The following is a 22006-nucleotide window of genomic DNA, read 5'->3' on the forward strand; positions in this document are numbered from 1 at the left end:
ACCTGGTGGTGAGTTGGATCAGGTGGTGGGGGAAGATGCCAGTCAGACCAGGCAAACCCAAACGTATAGTGAGGGTTTGCTGGGAACGTCTGGCAGAAGAACCTGTCAGATTGATCTTCAATTCACACCTCCGTCAGAACTTTGACCAGATATCGGGGGAGGTGGGGGACATTGACTCAGAATGGGCCATGTTCCGCTCCTCCATTGTTGAAGCGGCTGACTGTAGCTGTGGTCGCAAGGTAGTTGGTGCCTGTCGGGGCGGTAATCCTCGAACCCGGTGGTGGACACCCCAGGTGAGAGATGCCGTCAAGCTGAAGAAGGAGTCCTACCGGACATGGTTGGCCTGTAGGACACCAGAGGCAGCTGGCAGGTATCGACAGGCCAAGCGATCTGCGGCTTCAGTCGTTGCCAAGGCAAAAACCCGGGTGTGGGAAGAGTTCGGTGAGGCCTTGGAAAGTGACTTTAAGTCGGCTCCGAAAAGATTCTGGCAAACCGTCAGGCGACTCAGAAGGGGAAAGCAGTGTGCCACTAGCACTGTATATAGTGGAGATGGTGTGCTGCTGACTTCGACTGAAGACGTCATTGGGCGGTGGAAGGAATACTTTGAGGACCTTCTCAATCCCACCAACATGTTCTCCAGTGAGGAGGCAGAGTCTGGGGACACGGGAATAGGCTTGTCCATTACTGAGGCCGAAGTCGCTAAGGTAGTTAAAAAGCTCCTTGGCGGCAGGGCTGCAGGGGTGGATGAGATCCGTCCCGAGTTCCTCAAGGCTCTGGATGTTGTGGGGCTGTCTTGGCTGACACGCCTTTTCAACATTGCATGGACATCGGGGGTGGTGCCACTTGATTGGCAGACTGGGGTGGTGGTGCCTCTTTTTAAAAAGGGGGACCGGAGGGTGTGTTCCAACTACAGGGGAATCACACTCCTCAGCCTCCCTGGTAAGGTCTATGCAAGGGTACTGGAGAAGAGAGTCCGGCTTATAGTCGAACCTCGGATTCAGGAGGAGCAGTGCGGGTTCCGCCCTGGTCGTGGAACACTGGACCAACTCTTTACCCTCTCCAGGATTCTCGAGGGTTCATGGGAGTTTGCCCAACCAGTCCACATGTGCTTTGTGGATTTGGAGAAGGCATTCGACTGTGTTCCCCGGGGTATTCTGTGGGAGGTGCTTCGGGAGTACGGGGTACATGGCTCTTTGCTACGAGCCATTCAGGCCCTGTACAAACAAAGCAGGAGCTTGGTTCGCATGGCCGGCAGTAAGTCAGACTTTTTCCCAGTGAGAGTTGGACTCCGTCAGGGCTGCCCTTTGTCACCGATTCTATTCATAATTTTTATGGATAGAATTTCTAGGCGCAGTCAGGGGATGGAGGGTGTCCAGTTTGGTGACCTCAGGGTCACATCGCTGCTGTTTGCAGATGATGTGGTCCTATTGGGGACATCAGGCCGTGAACTTCAGCTTTCACTGGATCGGTTTGCAGCCGAGTGTGAAGCGGCCGGGATGAGGATCAGTACCTCCAAATCCGAGGCCATGGTTCTCACGCGGGAATGGGTGGAGAGCCCTCTCTGGGTCGGGGATGAGCTCTTGCCTCAAGTGGAGGAGTTTAAGTATCTTGGGGTCTTGTTCACGAGTGATGGTACAAGGGAGCGGGAGATTGACAGGCGGATTGGTGCTGGGTCAGCAGTGATGCGGGCTCTTTACCGGTCTGTTGTGGTAAAGAAAGAGCTGAGCCATAAGGCAAGGCTCTCGATTTACTGGTCGATCTATGTTCCCACCCTCACCTATGGTCATGAGCTTTGGGTAATGACCGAAAGAACGAGATCGCGAATACAAGCGGCTGAAATGAGTTTCCTCCGCAGGGTGGCTGGACTCTCCCTTAGAGATAGGGTGAGAAGTTCGGTCATCCGGGAGGGACTCGGAGTAGAGCCGCTGCTTCTTCACGTCGAGAGGAGCCAGTTGAGGTGGTTCGGGCATCTTGTTAGGATGCCTCCTGGACGCCTCCCTTGGGAGGTGTCACAGGCAAGTCCACCGGGGAGGAGACCCCGGGGAAGACCCAGGACACGCTGGCGTGACTATATCGCCCAGCTGGCCTGGGAGCGCCTTGGAATCCCTCCCAGGGAGCTAGTGGAAGTGGCTGGGGAAAGGGAAGTCTGGGCTTCATTGCTCAGGATGCTGCCCCCGCGACCCGAACCCCGGAGAAGCGGAAGATGATGGATGGATGGATGGATGGATGATCAATATTGGCATTCAATATACTTTGTTTTTGTGTAGTATTAATATATTAGTTAAAACAAAAGCACTGAATTTTAATATTGCTGAGTGGTTAATTAAGTTTTTAAAAAATGCAATTGTTATTAATGGTTAAGATGTAAACAAAGCCATTCAGAGTGGTTGAAATACTACATTCTAAGGAAACTTGATAAGAACAAGATGTCTGAAGCAACATCTCTAAGAGCTCCTTCTTAGATTGTTATTGCATAAAATGGTTATGAATCTGTTGCCTGATACCTGAGACATTGTTTTAGTTAGTAGTTTTGGGAGAAGATTTTGGCTTAAAAATTATTTTACATCCATTCATGGAGGAAAAGTGCGCAGGCTGTTATAAGGCAAAATATATTTCCACTATTTTACCATTATCAACATATAAAAACTCAGAGGAGTTTTATGGGTTCACTGGCCAATTTGGATTGTAAATGAAATGGAGATGTCTGAGTTGTAGACATCATGACCCCTGGTTGTTATCATCATGACTGTTAAAAATGAATGAGTAAATGTCTGAAAGACATCTCAGCAATTTAATTAGGCAGGAACTTAAGGAATCACCCTTTCCTCATGACGCTGATGCACTGGCTTGATTGCAGCTGTGGCATTTTTTTTTATTGGTCACAAGGGTTTCGAAATTCAGCATTTTTATGGTACGGATTGAATTACTTCAGTACTGCTGTGTATCAAGCACTGCATGCTTGTTCTAAAATCTAGACCACTGATTGGCTGTCTAAATTGCATTCCACATGTATGTTATTAATGTCAGTTCTGCTTGATTAGCCTGTGGTCCACTGCTGTCAATAAATGTATTAATATTCTCCAAATTACGCTTATGAAGTAGGGCAGTCAATTTCAGTTTAGAAGAAAGTATCTAAATGGAAAATGTTTGACCAATATCCAGCCCAAGTCACAAGTGATCACAAGTCCCTGAGTGATGTGATGTCATATTCCCCTTTAACCCACAGATGAAGACCGGCTGACTCGGAGGAAAAGTTTTGTTGACACCATCTCACTTCAGGTGGACATCTTGTCCAACAGCTTACCTGACCAGGTACAGACACAAGCACATAAACACACCAAAACACTTTTTATTATTGTTTACATAAATTATTAGTAGCATAAATTCAGTAAATCACTTAAGAGCTGTATGTTTGTGCTCTAGTCAACACTGGCAGAGGAGATTACATTTGAGACTCTGAAGAAGGCTATTGGTAAGTTTAGCTCTCTGACTCTACCTACAGTTCTCTTTCTGGGTGTATTTTTGTGCATGCATGGATTTATGACTCTTCCTTTTCCTTTTTTTGCGTCCTCTCAGACACCACAGGTCTGGAAGAGCAGGAGAGAGAGAAGAGGCGGCAGGTGATGGAGAAGTTTCAGAAAGCTCCATTTGAGGAGATTGCTGCACACTGCGAGTCAAAGGTGTGTGTGTGTGGGTGTGTGTGTGTGTGTGTGTGTGTGTGTGTGTGTGTGTGTGTGTGCACGTTTATTGTAGTATAATTGAACATCACAACTTTTTCAAACACCTATAGGTCAACAGGAATAACCTCAAGTCTATCCAGTATCAGAAAAATGCTCCTGATTTCACAGCTATATCTGTAGTCAAACTAGATAATGCATATTTCTCACTGTCAGAAAGGCTCATAAGGGGGATGTCGTCACAGAGCAGCTTCAAAATAACCCTATATAGGATTTGGGGACCACTAAGATGGCAATACTTAATTGCATGCAATGTGCAGAAGAACATTTTGTGACATCAAACATTGTGCTTCGGACTCCCACAAGTGGCTGAGTCTGAATTTTGTGCGTGTGTTGAAAGAGTATTCAAATAGAACTCAGTCAAAACACGTTGAAGCACATGTCTTCCATAGTGTTGTCATACTGTCATCATATCTATATTAGTATTATGTTGATATTGCATTTTAGACACAAACATCTAGTTGGACATTCTTTTTGAGCCTGATGATGTTAATACGTAAAGATGTAGGATGTGGTCTGGAAAAAAATCCCACAAAATCCATCCTGGTGCCTCTGATTTAGGCTTTATAGGGTGACTCGCAGAAGCGCAGGCATGCCATATTTTAGTGTATTATTTTTTCTCCATACTCAGTAATGCTACTTTCTAAAGAGGCTCTGCTGTACAGATCAATATTAATATCTGTATTAGACTGATGGCCAGTGGAATATATTCAGTGTGCAACAAATTTGGGAGCAGTAGTATATGACACTTGGTGAGATGAGGTTTTTTTTTCCCTTCTCTGTGTTTAGGCCAACATGCTGCATGATCGCTTGGCTCAGATTTTTGAGCTAACCATACGGTGAGTTCCTATTTAATCTGCTGATTAAACATGTTCTTTATTTTAGAAAACCCTGTTTATCAGGTAATATGAAATATGATTAGTCTATCTTCCTGTTCATCTCTCTGCAGCCCACCCCCGAGCCCATCAGGAACAGTTACCGTGACATCAGGCCACACCCAGTACCAGTCTGTGCCCGTCTACGAGATGAAGTTTCCCGATCTCTGCGTCTACTGACCTTTAATCCTCACCAGATTATAACCATTCAACACTTTGACCTTCACTAGATCACAACCACTCAACACTTTGACCTTCACTAAATCACAACCACTCACTTTTAAGCTTCGACCTTCACCAGATCACAAACACCATTAAACCTTAAACTAAATAGCCATACAAGTAAACATTAAACTGAATGTGTCAGCGAAAAATCGAAGTCACTCAGTGTTCTACTTGTCCCAAATGCAGCTCATTAGCCAAGACATGTTTGGTGTGTATAGTTTGATGATTTTTTTTTTTATTATTATTTAATTTTAGAGTTGGAGCTGTGTTGCCAGTATCGCTATTGATCACTATCAGTCAATAGTCACCCAAATCTTTTCATTAAAAAAATCACTAAAACTTTTATTTCTTGAGTGTAATATGAACGTTTATGCTAGGATACGTTGTCCAAACAACATAGTACAGAAGACAATGAGAAAATTCTCACATTTTTCCTCTGAGTACTTCCTTCACTAATTTTCTGATATTTTATAGAATATGTTTTTTAAGGTCACAACTCTTCTCCCTGCCAGTGCTCAAACTGCTCGGTTTGATTGTACACCAGTTCTGATTTGAGTGTTTTAGGGTCTCATCCCGCTCACAATGTTACCAGATAGCTTATCAGCGTTTGCTTGGCACAAAGCTACGGACATTTGCGCAACACGTAGTAGGGATTTTGGAACAGGAAACCGGTTCTCTGATTCTTGATGCAGAAACATTTACATTCATTGTTGCTGAATATAGACCAGTCTCATGCTGTGCCATAAGATGTGAAATGTATCCATATCAAAGAACCTGTTGCAATTTGAGAGGGTTGAAATATGCATTGGGGGAGTATCAATCCAAGGGATTTGGGTGGTTATTGACTGCTAGTGTTTGTTAGCCTTGTAGCTCAAGTTTTAAACCAAATAAATGAAATGTAGACATCAAACGTCTCTAGGCTGATGAAGTCTGGGAAAGTGGAAGATTGTGTAAATTAGATTTTTGCCCAAACCGTTCACTTAACATTTCACTGCTAAACTTTATCACTAATCTATCACTAATCTATTGTTTCAGCACATTCTTACAATACTTCCCAATACTTCAAACCATAAACATTGACCACTGATGATGGCAGAGATGACCCTCACATGTATGTCCATCTGCCTCTGTGCTATTTAAGACAAAAAGTGACTGTACTAGATTGTTCAGCATGTCATTCTGATGTAAAAGTGCTCAGTACATTTGCAGCTCTTCAAACGTACACCAGCTCTATATTAGGGATGTGTGTGTGTGTATGTGTGTGGGGCTAAGGTTTTAGTTGTATTGGTTCATAGGCTGCGAGTCATTTAAAGCCTACTGTCTCTTTGTAAATCATAGCCTCAATGGTTCTCATGTTCCACTTAAAAATATCGTTTACATGTCTCAGTGACTCTGAATAGAGCTTAATGTGATCCAAGAGACTTTATTTCTGTGTGATGTAAGCATACAGACATTTTCAGAAACTTTCTCTCTCTCTCTGAATGTAAGGCTAGTTTGAGCCTCAATAGCACACAACTCTGTCCCTCAGACTATGTGAATTTTCACCACAATCCGTGCTCTTTCCACATACTTGATCCACAGCTGACTGAGTTCAGTACCTTCAGGGTGTGAACTAATAATTTGTACCACTAAATGTCAAGTAATGGCATTCAGTCTACAGGGAGTCCCAGCTGCCCCCATTATTGTCCTTTTCCAGGTCCTAAAATACCTGAACTAGTCCTTGATTACCTAGCCTTTGTGTGGCTTGAGCTGGAATACGGACTTGGTGAAGTTATCAAGAACAGGATTGGAAATTTCTGAATCATTTTTTCTACAGAGTGTACTGGGGGAATGTCTCTCCCTCTTAAAATAATTTTATAGATGTTATATAGTAATTTACAATTTGTTGCTGGGTCTGCACTTTTAGAGGAGATTAATGGTGATCATAGTGATTATGTACTCAAAAACTATGCTCAAACTCATCAAATTGGCTACGTGCAGCGACCAGTTGAAGTATGCGTACACGTAGACTACTGTGCAAAGGTCAGAGGTCACCCATTGTCTATTTAATTCCCGGTCAAAAACATTCAGTGATGAGGTCTTGGCTCTGGTGTAGTCAGTCTACTGTTCTGAGAATTTCTGCAGCTTCAATTTCAAAAAGAATGAACAAAAACACTTCTGGATTTTTTCAGATCTGAAGGAAGAGTGGGGCTTGGTTTTTCTGCTCTCTCTCAAAGATGAGATGTGTAAAGGCAGTTTTGGTGATCTAACAGGACTTAGCATGGTTGTCTTTTCAATTTTTTTTTTTTTTTACTTTAGTTTTGAAAACTCCTGTGTTTTTCACTAATATTCCCTTGACTTTCTCCTTCAGTATGCAAGTGGACTATCTACCTTATCTAACCTCTTCCGAAACATCTCATGAAAAACATAATTAGTTTGCCTGGAAATGCAATAATGAAGGGTGGACTCTGGCTTTTGCACAGTACTCTGGAAACGGTACTGTATTTGGAATTTCCTCAACACTTTTACAGATTTTTGCATTGTAATGAAAGATAATGCACAGAACACAGCTCAGCTAATTGATGGTCCATTGAATATGGCCACTTCTATAGATGTATCATTAAGATCAGGTCCTTCTTGTGCATAACATCAAAGACATAACAGTCTTGAGCTAAAGATAGTAAAGAATTAGATTTGCTCCTAGCAACTGTTGCTAATCCTTCTAGCGAAGCAAAAAATATCTACCTAATAAAAGTGGAATGTTGAAGTTTATATTGTGACTGTTCAAAGCTTGAATACTGTGCTGTATATAAATGTAGGTCTTGGTTAGCTTTTTACAGACGATGCTGTTGACACTTATGCTGTTATCAACCTAATATACATTTTTTAGTGTTGGCGAATAATGTTCTCAAAATTTTTGTCTTAAATAGAAGTGTCAACACTGAATACTTAGTATAAATCATCCTCAGTCTTCTGAGGTTTCACTTTGTTCTGTAGATTCAAAAGTGAGCCTTTTGTGCATATTGGCGTAGAATTGGTTTCTGAAGAGCTTTGATGCAGTTTCTTCTTTGCTTTCCACGTCTTGTGTTTGTGCAGTTATTGTTATTGTTCAGCGGATGTTTGCCTTTTTCAAGGCACTTGCACGACTTGTGATTGTTTTATGAGCCTGACTGGAATGATGAAACTGACCTGTCCAAGCCCTGCCCACAAATGCGCTGTTTGTAGCTACCTGATGAGGACCTGTAGCAGACAACTCAGCTTTTGTCAAAATACCTACAATTGGAGTTCTTTATTAAAAGAATGTTTATTTTTTATGCCAGCTAATGATAGCTTGGTGGCCAATTATGGTTTGCAGCCTGCCTTGTTTCAATTAGCTACAGCAGCCTAGTCCAGATTATTAGCAGTGACCATTGATTATTCACTAACATTATGTAAAGCTCGTCCAACCAGTTGCTATGAAAGAGTGCATTTTTGGGTGAAGCATGGAGGTCAATTAGAAATAGTTTGATTTACCTGGTGGATTTGGATGTTTTATGATCTTTCCACACCTATTAAACCAACAACAACAATTAAAAACATTGTGAATTAAAAGCGGGTGGCTTTTTAAAAAGAACTAACTGGTTAAATGGATCAGTGAGAATGGAGGAGAATGTTCTAGAGATTTGTTAGTAGGTGTGGAAGGGCTATAGGAAGGTTTTTGATTATTGAGTTGATTTTGCTGGTGAGTTTGGTGCAAATCAGAATTGTAAATGTCTAGTTTAGATAAGATTGTATTTTTGCTAATGGAAGATGGTACATATCAAATATAAAAGAAAACTAATATTTCCTAAAAGTGGGCTTAAGGGTGGAGAGAAAGTTAGATGTGGTACAATGGTGCAATGACAAGTTGGCCTTCAGGATTTTTATGGCTTTGAGCAACACTGTCCTGGCATTACTGTTATGAGTTCCTTATTCCGGTTGATTCTGGTCTTTTTGGGGATCCCATGCACTGCACTTTTTCATTATTGTCCTGATCTAATGCACTTAACTCTTGAGAACTCTTAAACCACCTTTATCATTTTTGAACATGCCTAATTGACTTGTTCTGTTAACCCATGGGAAGTCTAAATGTAGACTTCAGCAGCAGAACCTGTTGCAATCTGACATGATTTTCTTTTCAAACCTGAAAAAATGATGGACAAAGCTAAGCCATAGCAATAAAATACTTTAAAACATGTAATGCTTCAAAACTAAAATATTTCACTTAGTAGCAAACTACTTTAAATAATCTGTTATACCTTATTGTTTATGGAACTTTGTTTTCATGCTAGTTAGTTAGCAACCCAAGGGCCAAAAAAATGGGTAATGCTGCACAACTGTTGTTCTAAACCTGAAGCTTAAATAAGACAACAAAGAGTATATGTTATGCTTGTACACTTGTGACTTTGAGTCCCCTCTGATATCGTTACATTTGAAACTCAAACCTGACCCAAACCTACTTACACACTCTAATGGAGATGAATTATCTTGTGGTTTTACAGTACTTTGCTTCAGCACTAAATGCTTGACAAAAAATAATAATAATGTTTTATATTTTGTGTAATTGCTGGCAGCTCCTGACAGAGAACAGCATCTGCCATCCTCTGATGAACTGCTAACCCTGTTAGCCCTGCTGTGCTAAGTTTCTTCCTGTTACTGCTAAATTAACACACTGGGCGAGTTTAAAAAGTAAGAGGGAAGATCCACTGTGACCTTTCCAACAATCCAACACATCCCTGTGGCCAGTCGGGACAGGCAGCAGTAGGGCATTTTTGGAAAAAAGACTTCTCCTAGTTGTCCCATTTGGGGCTGAATGATTATTTGTCTTTACATCAAAATCATAATATGAAAATGTTCAGTTAAAATCGCAAGAGCTGTGATTTTAATTACATCCCACATCATTCAGTGTTGTCTTAGGTTTTAAGTGGGTAAATTTAACCTAATAATGCAGTAGAAAGTAGAAACAGGGGGAATCCCTTCATTTTTTTCTAAATGTCTGCATAATTCACTGGTTGAAATATATCAAATGTAAACAGTGTCATTCTGAGTGGTTTGATGCGAAGTGGTTCATTTGTAGAGAAACTTGCTGACTTATTTGCAGTGGTGGTGATGGAAACCAGGGTTCTACAACACAAATATGGTTATTTTATTTCATATCCAAAACCAGCTACGTGCACAGGTCTTCTGAAGTATTTGTATGCAAGTTTGATGATGGTAAAATAGTGGTAAATCTGAAAAGAACAAAAAAAAGAAAAGAAAAACTATTCTACATAAGTAAAGTGACAAAAATATGTTGTAGGCTAAAAAAAAAGTCAAAACTGCTTTAAAACAAGGTCAGGCTAAGTACTCATTACCATTTAATGTATTAACTTTCTGTGATGTAGCTTTTGATGGATGTCTGGTTCCCATCACTACTGCTGTGAACAATTCTGATTTACTAAGTTTCACTGGAATTAAGCATTTTATAGCAAACTACTCTGAATGACTTGTATTACATGTTAGCCATTTAATTATGCAGATTTTTTTGAGGTACCCTTTCAATCAGATATATTAGACTAGCTAAAACAAGATCATCCGCAGTACATGGGAAATGCAGGACTGGGATTGAGGAGCACAGGGGGGCTCGAACAGGGCCTAGTTTCACAAAAGCAGATTGAACTGATCAATGTGATGATCTGTCTGCTGTATCTTTATGTTAAGATGCTTTCAGGAAACCCAGGCCAGGATAGTATGGTGCATTGTGGGTACTGTAGGAATGACCGGTTGCAGTTCTTGTAGGTAAAAGGCACTTCACAGTGTGGTAAATGAAAGGGGAAAATGTATGGTTATTGATTGAATCTTCTGGAGGATCGATTTCTCAGTTGATTGGGTCACTCAGATAGACAAGACAGCCCACAGTCTTATCTGGCAGAGAAGGGTAACGAGATGGAAAATGACCCTTAGGGTCATCATCTAACCTTTGACCTTTGAGGGTTAATTTGCTGCATTTCAGTCAATGTTGCTCTATAGCTTTATTCTGCTTAATGGGATAGTAGACAGAAACCTTTAATTCTACGAAGATGTCTGTATTAATATATCGTCTGTATTAATGATCTATTTTGTAAAAGTAGTGCAATATATTTTTGTCTTGATCTTAATGGGAAGGTGTTGTCTGTAGACACACAGTGTATTATTCAACTGTCTTAACTGTAATGCACATTTAATAATGGTGCAGTAGTGTGTGTGTGTGTGTGTGTGTGTGTGTGTATACGTGTGTGTGTTTGTAAGGAAAGAGGTTTACTCATTTGTGCATGCTGGGCTTTTGTTACTATATATTTCATATAATTTGTTATAAAAGGCAGTGATTAAATGCATAAAGAGATCTTAGTCTTATAATTGTCACTGGGAAAATGTCACTTATATTAGCCTAAGCATTATAATTAGTTACGATTTTACTTTTTTTTTTTTTTTTTTTTTTTTTTTTTTACTTTTGACAAATGCTAATGAGGGAACTGCAGCTCAGTGAAACAATGTAGTTTGCTTTCATGCGAGTCTGTGTGCTATGGCAGTATGTATGGATGTCTTTGAAGTCTAGATTTTAATCTGCATCATTGAGCGCTAGAATAAGTGTTCATGTGTTGCAGGACCGCTGAATACTCAGGGCCAGATATACATATGTGCATAGGTGCATCGCAAAATGCACATTGATGCAACCTCAATTTGTTAGAATGTGCCTAAATTTAATATTCTGGTGACTGCAACTTATCATGCAAAATGAATGCAGCCCCGCTCAATAACATTTCGCTCATGAGGAGCTGGGATTAAAGGCATAGTGAATTAAAGGAACTATCAACAAGCTGGAGATAAACCTGTCAAGACCCCAACACAAATTTACAACTGCTTTTAAAATTGAAGAAAAAATGCATTAGTGATTCAAACAGAGTATATAATCAGCTGCATGTGTAATATCTCCACTTACATTTGTGCAATCCTCTCTCAAATGCATACACATACAATTTTGTACATAACATAGCCAGAGTGCGTTCAGTTAGTGCATCAGGCCCTGAGTGTTCACTACTAGCATGATTAGCAAGTTCACAGAGTGTGTGTGTGTGTGTGTGTGTGTGTGTGTGTGTGTGTGTGTGTGTGTGTGTGTGTGTGTGTGTGTGTGAGTTTGTGTGTGTGTGTGTGTGTGAGTTTGTGTGTGTGTGGGCTTGTGTGTGATACATGCACAGCTGTGGAATTCGTATTTCCTTGTTAATGTTTATTAATAGTAAGGCGCTTTAATGCAGCCAAATGCAAAGCACCTCTCTGAGACAGCACTCTAGGGGTGCTTAGATTGTTAACCACTTTTATGTGCACAATAGAAAAAGCTTAAGCAATCTCAATAAAGATTTTATATTCAAACTTCCACTGCTTCTCAAGTGTGAATTTATTAAAGACATCTGTATTTCTGAAATGAGAAATTATCTAAGAATTATGTAACCTTTACTGCTGCGTCAGCTTAAGGGGATGCTGATGAACTGTATGTGGGTTTAAATACCTTCTGTGTGTACTACTAACAAGAAGTAGCCCTCAGGAAAGATAAGTTACAGTAAAAAAAAAAAAAGCCACCCTGTGTGTGCTTTCCTACTTCAATTAAAGCAGAGATGTCAACCTTCAGTTCTGATGGTCCATAGAACTGCACACATTCAGCCTGTTACTGAATACATTTGATGAGAAGTGAAAAAAATGAAACTGTGCAGAGAAGTGGCTCTACAGGACTGGGGGACCCGCATCCACAACCAGTATAGTGCACCACATAGTGTACTATATAACTGCTAGAAAGCCATTTTACATTCATATTTCTCCTTCTTCTTCTGCCCCTTCTTCTCCTTCTGCTTCTTCTCCTCCTCCCTCTTCTTCCTTCTCCTCTTCCTCTTTTTCCTCTTTCTCTGGTTTCCCCTCTTCCTTGCCCTTTTCCTCACTAGTGTCACCAGTGGGCTTTGCTTGTGCAGGTTTACCCTGTGTGTGTAGAAGATGTGGACGATGCTGAGGGTGTTTGTTTGCTTGTGGTTTGGTCATTTCTGAACTCTCCTGGCTGGAGTCATCATTGGTGGGCTGTGGCAGTCGGTGGGGCCTACGTGTGCAGGGTGGGCGGGGACCAGAACACTGAGTGCTTATTGAATGGTTGAAGTGTGATGCTGCCATGCATTCTGCCGTGGTGCGATCACACACACATTGCAGCCGATCACACACGCTCACTCCCAAACCTGCAGCCAAGATACACACAACACACACACAGTTACTTATAGCTGAGTGGGTTAGTCTGGTCTGGTAAACAGCAGTGTGGGGGCATTCGGGCCTAAAACTACAGTTAAGGATATCTGTCGTGTTATGCAGTATCCACTAGCGCCCTACAATATTCAGCATGCATTATGGCTGCTAGCCCTTCCACTGAGCTCTAAGTTCATAAATACAGGGTGTGAAAAGTCACAGGACAGGTTTTATTTTATTTATTTTTTATTTTATTATCGACTTTTATCTCTGGGGTCATCTCAAACAAATTGTATATGCTGAGGCTTGTGACAGCATAAAAAATAAATTAAAATAAAACGGTGTCCTGTGACTTTTGACTCACCCTGTATATCAAAAGGCATTCTGGTTATTTTTACTTTCCCTAATGTTGTCTGGTTCTTATGCTCAGCCAAGAACCTGTGTAAACTCCACACACACCACTATGCTGGTATTGTACTATATGTTCTTCCCTCTAGAAAACTAGTCCCATCTGTAAAAGTTCAAATTTACTGCTAAATTTACAAATATCTTTGGAGGAAGAAAGTGTTAAACAAAAAACTTTTATATAAAACAAAATTCAGCAACTGCTCATTCCCTTCAGTTTTTCAACATTTTTAGTGTTACATAATAAAAATGTGGCAAACCTTTTTCGGACCTTGTGATTGAGGTCTGGGTTATGTTTAGCAGGAGGTTTTCAGTAATGTTCAGGGTTATAATAATTGAGCTAATTGAGATGTATACATAAATTTAAATCCTGCAACTCACACCGGGGCTTGCCATTGTTACAGCTGACACGAATGTTGTGTTTCCTGTCTCTCCTGCAGCCCAACAACACGATTTGCTCCAGACAACACTGATGAAGAAAACAGCACCTAGAAAAAGAGGAAGAGAAATGACAATCTATAGTCTATATGACAGTTCCATTTATGTGTTGTATATAGGTGCGGGACAAAATATTGAAAACATCTGACAATATATTCATTTCAGTGCTTGGATTGGTGTATAAATAGGATAGTACACAGTTTTTGTTTTTTCTCCTAAGGGAATGAGTGAATGAGCAGCACTCCATTGCTCACTTTACTCCTATGTATTTTTGTACACTGGCCTTGAATATAATCGATTTCTCAACACATGCTGAGACTTGCTTATAGAGGTGCTCTAATTATGTGGCCATGTTTTTCAGCTAGTAGTTTTATGGTGTTTAGCGACTGTCCTGTAAAGCAGTGGTTCTCAAACCACTCATTAGGGACTCCAGACAGTCCAGATTTTGGTCCAACCAAACTTGCAACACACAGGGATATTACAAAAATGTGGACTGCATATGGAACCACTACTGTAAAGTCTCCATCTGTCACTGATGCTGTTTGCATGTGTTGCCATAATTTGTGAGGCTGTAAAGTGTTCTTAGAGTTTGTGTCATCTCACTGTCCACTCCTAATTTATCAGAGGCAATAGCTGTTCGCTGTTGGATGGATATTTTTGGTTGGTGGACTATTCTGAGTCCAGCAGTGACAATGAGGTGTTTAAAAACCCCAGCAGCATTGCTGTGTCTGATCCACTCATACCAACACAACACACAAGGGCCTAGCAAAGTACAACCCCAATTCCAGTGAAGTTGGGACGTTGTATAAAACATAAATAAAAACAGAATACGATGATTTGCAAATCCTTTCCAACCTATATTCAATTGAATACACTACAAATACAAAATATTTAATGTTCAAACGGATAAACTTAAATTGTTTTTTACAAATATTCACTCATTTTGAATTTGATGCCTGCAACACGTTCAAAGAACACCACTGTGTTACATCACCTTTCCTTTGAACAACACTCAATAAGCATTTGGAAACTGAGGACACTAATTGTTGAAGCTTTGTAGGTGGAATTCTTTCCCATTCTTGCTCAACAGTCCGGGGTCTTTTGCGCTGCATAATGTGCCACACATTTTCAATGGGACACGGGTCTGGACTGCAGGCAGGCCAGTCTAGTACCCGCACTCCTTTTACTAAGAAACCACACTGTTGTAACACGTGCAGAATGTGGCTTGGCATTGTCTTGCTGAAATAAGCAGGGACGTCCCTGAAAAAGATGTTGCTTGGATGGCAGCAGATGTTGCTCCAAAACCTGTATGTACCTTTCAGCATTAATGGTGCCTTCACAGATGTGCATGTTACCCATGCCATGGGCACTAACACACCCCCATACCATCAGAGGTGCTGGCTTTTGAACTTTGCGCTGATAACAATCTGGACAGTCCTTTTCCTCTTTGGCCCGGAGGACACGACGTCCATGATTTCCAAAAACAATTTGAAATGTGGACTCGTCAGACCACAGGACACTTCTCCACTTTGCGTCAGTCCATCTCAGATGAGCTCGGGCCCAGAGAAACCGGCGGTGTTTCTGGGTGTTGTTGATATATGGCTTTGGCTTTGCATGGCAGAGTTTTAACTTGCACTTGTAGATGGAGCGACAAACTGTGTTCACTGACAGTGGTTTTCTGAAGTGTTCCTGAGCCCATGTGGTAATATCCGTTACAGAATGATGTCGGTTTTTATTGCAGTGCCGCCTGAGGGATCGAAGGTCACGGGCATTCAGTGTTGGTTTTCTGCCTTGCCGCTTACTAGCAGAACCTTTGCATGATATTATGGACTGTAGATGATGAGAAACATTGTTCCTAAACTGTTGGACTATGTGCTCATGCAGTTGTTCACAAAGTGATGAACCTTGCCCCATCCTTGCTTGTGAATGACTGAGCCTTTCAGGGATGCTCCCTTTATACCCAGTCATGACACTCACCTGTTTCCAATTAACCTGTTCACCTGTGGAATGTTCCGAACAGGTGTTTTTTGAGCATTCCTCAAATTTCCCAGTCTTTTGTTGCCCCTGTCCCAACTTCTTTGGAATGTGTTGCAGGCATCAAATTCAAAATAAGTGAATATTTGCGAAAAACAATAAAGTTTATCCATTTGAACGTTAAATATCTTGTCTTTGTAGTGTATATAGGTTGAAAAGGATTTGCAAATCATCATATTCTGTTTTTAATTTGTGTTTTACACAACATCCCAACTTCATTGGAATTGGGGTTGCATGAAGATAAACAGATGGACTACAGTCTGTAACTGTAAAACTACAAAGTGCTTCTATATGGTAAGTAAAGCTGATAAAATGGACACTGAGTGTAGAAACAAGGAGGTGTAATTAATGAAGTGGTTGGTTGGTGTATATATACCTGTATTATGTTTATCAGTGTATCCTTTTTTTTCTCCTATACATTTTATGTGTCTGATGTAACTGGTCAGGTCAGTTTGGTGCCTGACTCCTTGCTTGGTGTGTATGTGTGTCAGACTTCTCCTGTACTCCTGTGTGTATGTGTTGGCTTACCGGTCCAGTTGATCCTGAGGCATACCACTGCCCTGCTGCCCACAGTAGCAGCCATAGTACTGGTACTCATGAGGACAGTGGCCGGTCAGACAGTGCAGCATCTGCCCCAATGCCTCAAATTCCCTCATCACTGCTCCCTCTGAGCTGTACTGGGTAAATGACATGCTACACTCTGTAAGCACACACAAATAAGATACATGCACATGAGATCATAATCATTCTATTTTCACTATAATGTACTATAAAAAATGACTCAAGGTATATGAAAAGAGCTCAGCACTCAGCACTCAAAAAACAAAAATCAGTACTTTACACAGTATTGTAATTTTACACTATACAGACCTACATGAAGTTATTATAGTAACTTAGCTCTGTTTGTTTGGTCTTTATCTCTATGTAGCATCTTTATTCAGTGGCTCTACTGGCAGCTATTATTCTTATCATTGCTCTTTATCTTTCCTTTGTAGCTGTGTGTGCAGCTGTGATAGTAGCTGCGAGGTCAGAAGCTACGCTGTATCTTTCCTCACTAGTGCTACAGCAGTGCCCACCAACCCTCTCTGGAGATCTGCTTTCCTTAATGAACACTAATGCACATGGTCAGCTCAGCCAAGGACATCTGAACATGGATCTCCAGGATTGGATTGGTGACCATTGATCTAGAATGTTGTCAGCTACTCTCTTTTGCTATACACATACACCCTCTGTCTTTCCACAGCTGTACTTCCATTACCTCATCATTACATCATAGATACATACATCATTAACCTCCAGGCAGGAAAACACACCATGCTTCTTTCCACACACAGAAGCACTCACTCATGTTTATTCTAGTGTGCTTTTTTGACTTTGTCCTTGGTACTTAATGATGAGTGAAAAAGAATTGCAGCCACAGATAGGTCCTCTCCCTAGGGTCATCGCTTAAACCAGGAGCCCAGTCCTAGACAGGAAGCTGTACCAGACGGGAGAGTACTCTAATATGCAGATGACCCCAAAAGCCTTCACTACCTAGATAATGTTGTTTCATTACAATTGGAGCAAAACTCTGGCTGAGCCTACTGTGCAACTCAGGAGCCTATACCTGTGCACTGTTGCACATATTGGCATGATGTGGTATGTGTAATATGCAGCAGAATTCACTCAGTACCAGTTCCAAACTGCCTCTGGAAGCAACATCACGACAAGAAGTGTGCATCAGGAGCTTCATGAAATGGGTTTGCTTGACCTAGCAGCCTAAGATTACTATGTGCAAAGCCAAGTAACAAATGGAGTGGTGTAAAGAGTGTCTCCTGTAGACTCCAGAGCAGTAGAAACATTTTGCCTGGATTTATGAATCACTATCTGGAAATCTGATTGATATTTGACAGATGCAAGAAGAACACTACCTGCCACTTCAACTCTATAGTAGTGCCCATGGCTTTGGATTAGGATGTCCAACAAGCTCATACAGGTGTTGCTGTGTTTATTTTTGTTATATTTTGTGGCTATGTATTGTAGTTGTTGAATTTTTTGTTTTCTATTTGTATTCTGTGTTATTCATTTATACACCAAATTATAAACCACAACAAGTTCCTTGCACTGCAAGTACTTGACCAATAAAGTGATTCTATTTATGATCAGCTGCTTCAGTAGCTCTATAGTGATCAGCTCCAGGAGGTTCCTCTCACCTTCTGAGTGTGTGTGTAGCTGAGCCTCAGACAGCCCTGCTGCCTCCAGCAGGGACCAGGCAAAGAATGGCATCGCTCGCTTCTGGGGATGAGGGGACTCTGAAAACACATACACACAGAAAGTTATTACTGACATTAAGATAACCCTGGGTTGTCAAACTACAGTCATTCAGCAGAGGGTATTTTAAGACGTTTTATTCAATATTTAAAAGGCCATTAAATGACCCTGTAATTATCTTTTCATAATAATTTCTGATCAGGTTATCTGCCTCGAGTTTTGATCACTTTTCAAATATGAGGCATACTAGATGTTGATTTTATTGCAACTCCATTCTTTTCTTCTATTAGAACTTTTTTGTCTATAGCTCTGTTCATCTTTCTGGAGACATCCAAAAGGAGACATCCAGAAATGATTCCTGCAAATTATTTGAAACCTATTAAGCTGTAGAGTATTAGTGGCAAGTTCTGGTGTCAAGCCATTTGATCACCATTAGGTACAACAAATTAATTTTTTCATAATTAATGATTCCTTAAGTTAAAGACACTTTCTGCACAAGTTATTTATTTTTCACAGTAAGTAAGTAAATTACACAAAAAGGCTGCATCACTAAGTAGAAGATCAAATCTATTTGTCCAATCTTTTGTGCACTCTACTGCCACTTTAACTCCTTAAAATTCCAGGCTTATTATATTCTAAGGCTTATTATTTAGGGACTTAATTGCAAACTAGTTGAGCTATTCTTAGGTTATAAAAGTTTGTAATAAAACTTTGGGCTTGGTGGTGGGGTAATTTAAAGGGATAACCCTTCCATCTTTTCAGTCTTAAGACCAACCAGAGAGAGCTGTGTCTTCCCAACAAAAGCTGTTACCAAAGCTCTCACTGACATTGTGTTGTCCTTCAGACAGGCACTAACATCCACACAAGTAACTACCCAAACTCATCGCAGCTGCCTTGCACAGTTCTATTACTATCAACAGGCACCAAGAAGGTGCTGGCAAACTGTCAGGTGCCTCAGGAGAGGAAAGCGGTTCCCAACCAGCACTGTATACAGTTGGGCTGGGGGGCTGCTGACTTCGACTGGGGACATCATGGATGGTGGAAGGAATACTTCAAGGATCTTCTCAATCCCACCAATGATCCTTTCCCAGAGGAGGCAGAGCTTGGAGATCCGAGCAAGGGTCCGTCCATCACTCAGGCTGAGGTAGCCAAGGTGGTTGGAAAACTCCTGGGTGGCAGAGCACCGGGGGTAGATGAGATCTGCCTGGAATTCCTGAGGGCTCTGGATGTTGTAGGGCTGTCTTGGCTGACATGCCTCTGCAACATCACGTGGACATCTGGGGTGGTCCCCCTGGAATAGCAGACGGTATAGAGGGTGTGTTCCAACTATTGGGGATCACACTTCTCAGCCTACCCGGTAAGGTTTATGCAGGGGTACTGGAGAAGAGAGTCTGACCGATAGTTGAGTCTCAGCTACAAGAGGAACAATGCAGGTTTCACCCAGATCGTGGAACACAGGACCAGCTTTTTATCCTCACCAGGGTCCTGGAGGGGGCTTGGGAGTTCGCCCAACCAATCTACATGTGTTTTGTGGATTTGGAGAAGGCATTCGACGGCATCCCTCGGGGGATCCTGTGGGGAGTGTTCCGGGAGTACGGGGTGAGGGGCTACAAACGTACAAACGGAGCAGAAGCTTGGTTCGTATAGCCAGCAGTAAGTCGGATCGGTTTCCAGTCAGGGTTGGATTCTGCCAGGGCTGTCCGTTGTCACTGATTCTGTTCATAAAAGAATTTCAGAATTTCTCAGAACAGCCAAGTGGCGGAGGGTGTCCAGTATGGTGGCCTCAGAATTTCACGTCTGCTTTTTGCGGATGATGTGGTCCTGTTGGCGTCATCAGGCCGGAACCTCCAGCTCTCTCTGGACCAGTTTGCAGCCGAATGTGAAGCGGCTGGGATGAAAATCAGCACCTCTAAATCTGAGACCATGGTTCTCAGACGGAAAAGGTTGGAATGCTCTGTCCAGGTCAGGAGTGAATTCTTGCCCCAAGTGGAGGAGTTTAAATATCTTGGGATTTTTTTCATGATTGAAGGAAGAATGGAGCGAGAGGTTGACAGGCGGATTGGTGTGGCATCTGCAGTAATGCGGACCCTATACCAGTCCGTCATGGTTAAGAGAGAGCTGAGCCAGAAGGCAAGGCTGTCAATTTACCAGTTAACTTATGTTCTGACTCTCATCTATGGTCATGAGCTTAGTAGGGTAGTGACTGAAAGAACGAGATTGCGGATACAAGCGGTCGAAATCTTTCTCCGCAGGGTTGCCACAACCTGGATCCGGATAAGCGGTTGAGGATGGATGGATGGATCGCATTTCCAATCCAAGAAAAGAGGTAAAGCAGCTCACTCTCCTCTACTGTCCACATTTAGCTGTTGAGCCTGCTGGAATAACAGTAGATCCCTCTCTGATTTTTACTCTATCGCCCCCTTTAGTACTGAGTGTTCACTCCACAGCACCATAAGAACGTGTGGAGAGTTTGTACAGAAGGACCGAGCATTCACATCTGCATTTGCGTCCTTTTGTTGAGTATGTTTCTGGCCTTAGTCAGCCATGCTACCATTATACCTCCTAATAAACAAACACACATTCAGCTTTGTCTCCTCATTATTCACCATCATAGCTCTAATATTTTATCTGCAGTGTAGTTATGATTTTCAGCAACATTAACACACTAGAGTAATAAAAGGGGGCAATAGAGATCATGTCAGTGCAGGCTTTCAACACACTGTTAGAAAAAATCTCATAAGTCAAAAGCCCGTTTTCATTGTAGATAAATATAATGTTGTTATGCTAGTTATAATGAAATACGCTGGCTTTCATTGCATAAAACGACAGAAACAGGGTTAAACAGAAATTAAGGCACATCTGGGGTTGTCTTACAGTTAGGACAGAATTTAGGAAATTTAGTCTACTTAGGATGTTTCTATAATACTGTTTTCTTACCCGAGTTAGGATAAGATTATGATCTTAAGAACTGTTGTTGTGTAACAGCTTCTCTCCTTAATTCAGTCCTAACTGAAGTTGTCATGGTGACTGAGCAGATAAGAGAAGATTTCAGACTTAAGGCATCTCTGTGAAACCAGGATTCTATAAATAGCACTGATTATGTGTCCAGAAGTACCAGCAGAGAATGCTTTAAATGTGTGTCTTTTGGATCTTACTGTCTGTTTCTGTCTCCTGGGAACTGTCAGACAGCTCTGTTTTCACCTCTTCATCTTTCTCTTCCTCTTCTTCCTCCTCAGAGCGCTCCTGTGTGGTAGGGGGCAGTGGAGGGGGCATGGTGGGGGGCTTTAAGTTGTGGTGAGGGGATCTGGGAGGGGGTGCCTGTCCCAGGCCAGGTTCAGCTTTGAGTGTAATGGGAACTCGCATTGGGATGGTAGGTCTTGTTGCAGTCGTCACAGTGGGTTTGTAGGCATGGGTAGGTTTTGCAGGTGGTGTATTGGTGCGTATGTTTGAGAGTTGTTTATGTGATGTGGGTGGTACATTTGTAGTCTCTGTGGATGTTGTGCGTGTTGTATGTGTGGTCTGCGTGTGTAAAGTGTTTTGTGTGTATGGCCTGTGTGTGCTTCTTGTATGTGGAAGGTGTGGTGTATGAGGAGTATGTGTGGTCAATCTCTCATATATACTGATTTTAGGGGCCAGTGTCCAGATCATCTGTGAAGGTTCGTCAGACTTGACCTCTGTGGTTTTGGCTGAAGTTTGGGTAATGCTTGCTAAGGTGTGAGCATCAGTGTTCTCTTTCGTTTTGGCACTCATCTGCACATCGTTTTCATCACTCTCTCCATCCTCAACCTCTTCCTGGCTTTCTATTTCTCT

General features: G+C 41.6%; 2 protein-coding genes across 3 annotated transcripts in view; one reads left to right on the plus strand and one right to left on the minus strand.

The window, feature by feature from the left end:
* The window catches only part of efr3a (EFR3 homolog A (S. cerevisiae)), a 100769-nt gene extending 88543 nt beyond the window's left edge, over window positions 1-12226 (plus strand). The window contains exons 20-24 of one of the 2 annotated variants that reach the window (XM_017699223.2): window positions 3227-3312; window positions 3424-3472; window positions 3577-3680; window positions 4527-4576; window positions 4687-4792. In XM_017699223.2, coding sequence (XP_017554712.1) covers window positions 3227-3312; window positions 3424-3472; window positions 3577-3680; window positions 4527-4576; window positions 4687-4792 — 395 coding nt within the window. Of the gene's footprint in view, window positions 1-3226; window positions 3313-3423; window positions 3473-3576; window positions 3681-4526; window positions 4577-4686 lie in introns of both variants that reach the window. The other variant, XM_017699222.2, reaches the window with a different exon arrangement.
* A 294-nt stretch (window positions 12227-12520) lies between these two features.
* Window positions 12521-21559, minus strand: oc90 (otoconin 90). The gene is made up of 5 exons (XM_037531245.1): window positions 21352-21559; window positions 18139-18237; window positions 16475-16646; window positions 13856-13962; window positions 12521-13065 (listed from the first exon to the last, which is right to left on the minus strand). Exons 1-5 carry the CDS (start codon window positions 21557-21559, stop codon window positions 12653-12655), a joined length of 999 nt encoding a protein of 332 aa, XP_037387142.1. The 3' UTR covers window positions 12521-12652.
* Window positions 21560-22006: the final 447 nt, after the last annotated feature.

Source organism: Pygocentrus nattereri, chromosome 19 (genome assembly GCF_015220715.1).
Source record: "Pygocentrus nattereri isolate fPygNat1 chromosome 19, fPygNat1.pri, whole genome shotgun sequence".
Lineage (NCBI taxonomy): Eukaryota > Metazoa > Chordata > Actinopteri > Characiformes > Serrasalmidae > Pygocentrus > Pygocentrus nattereri.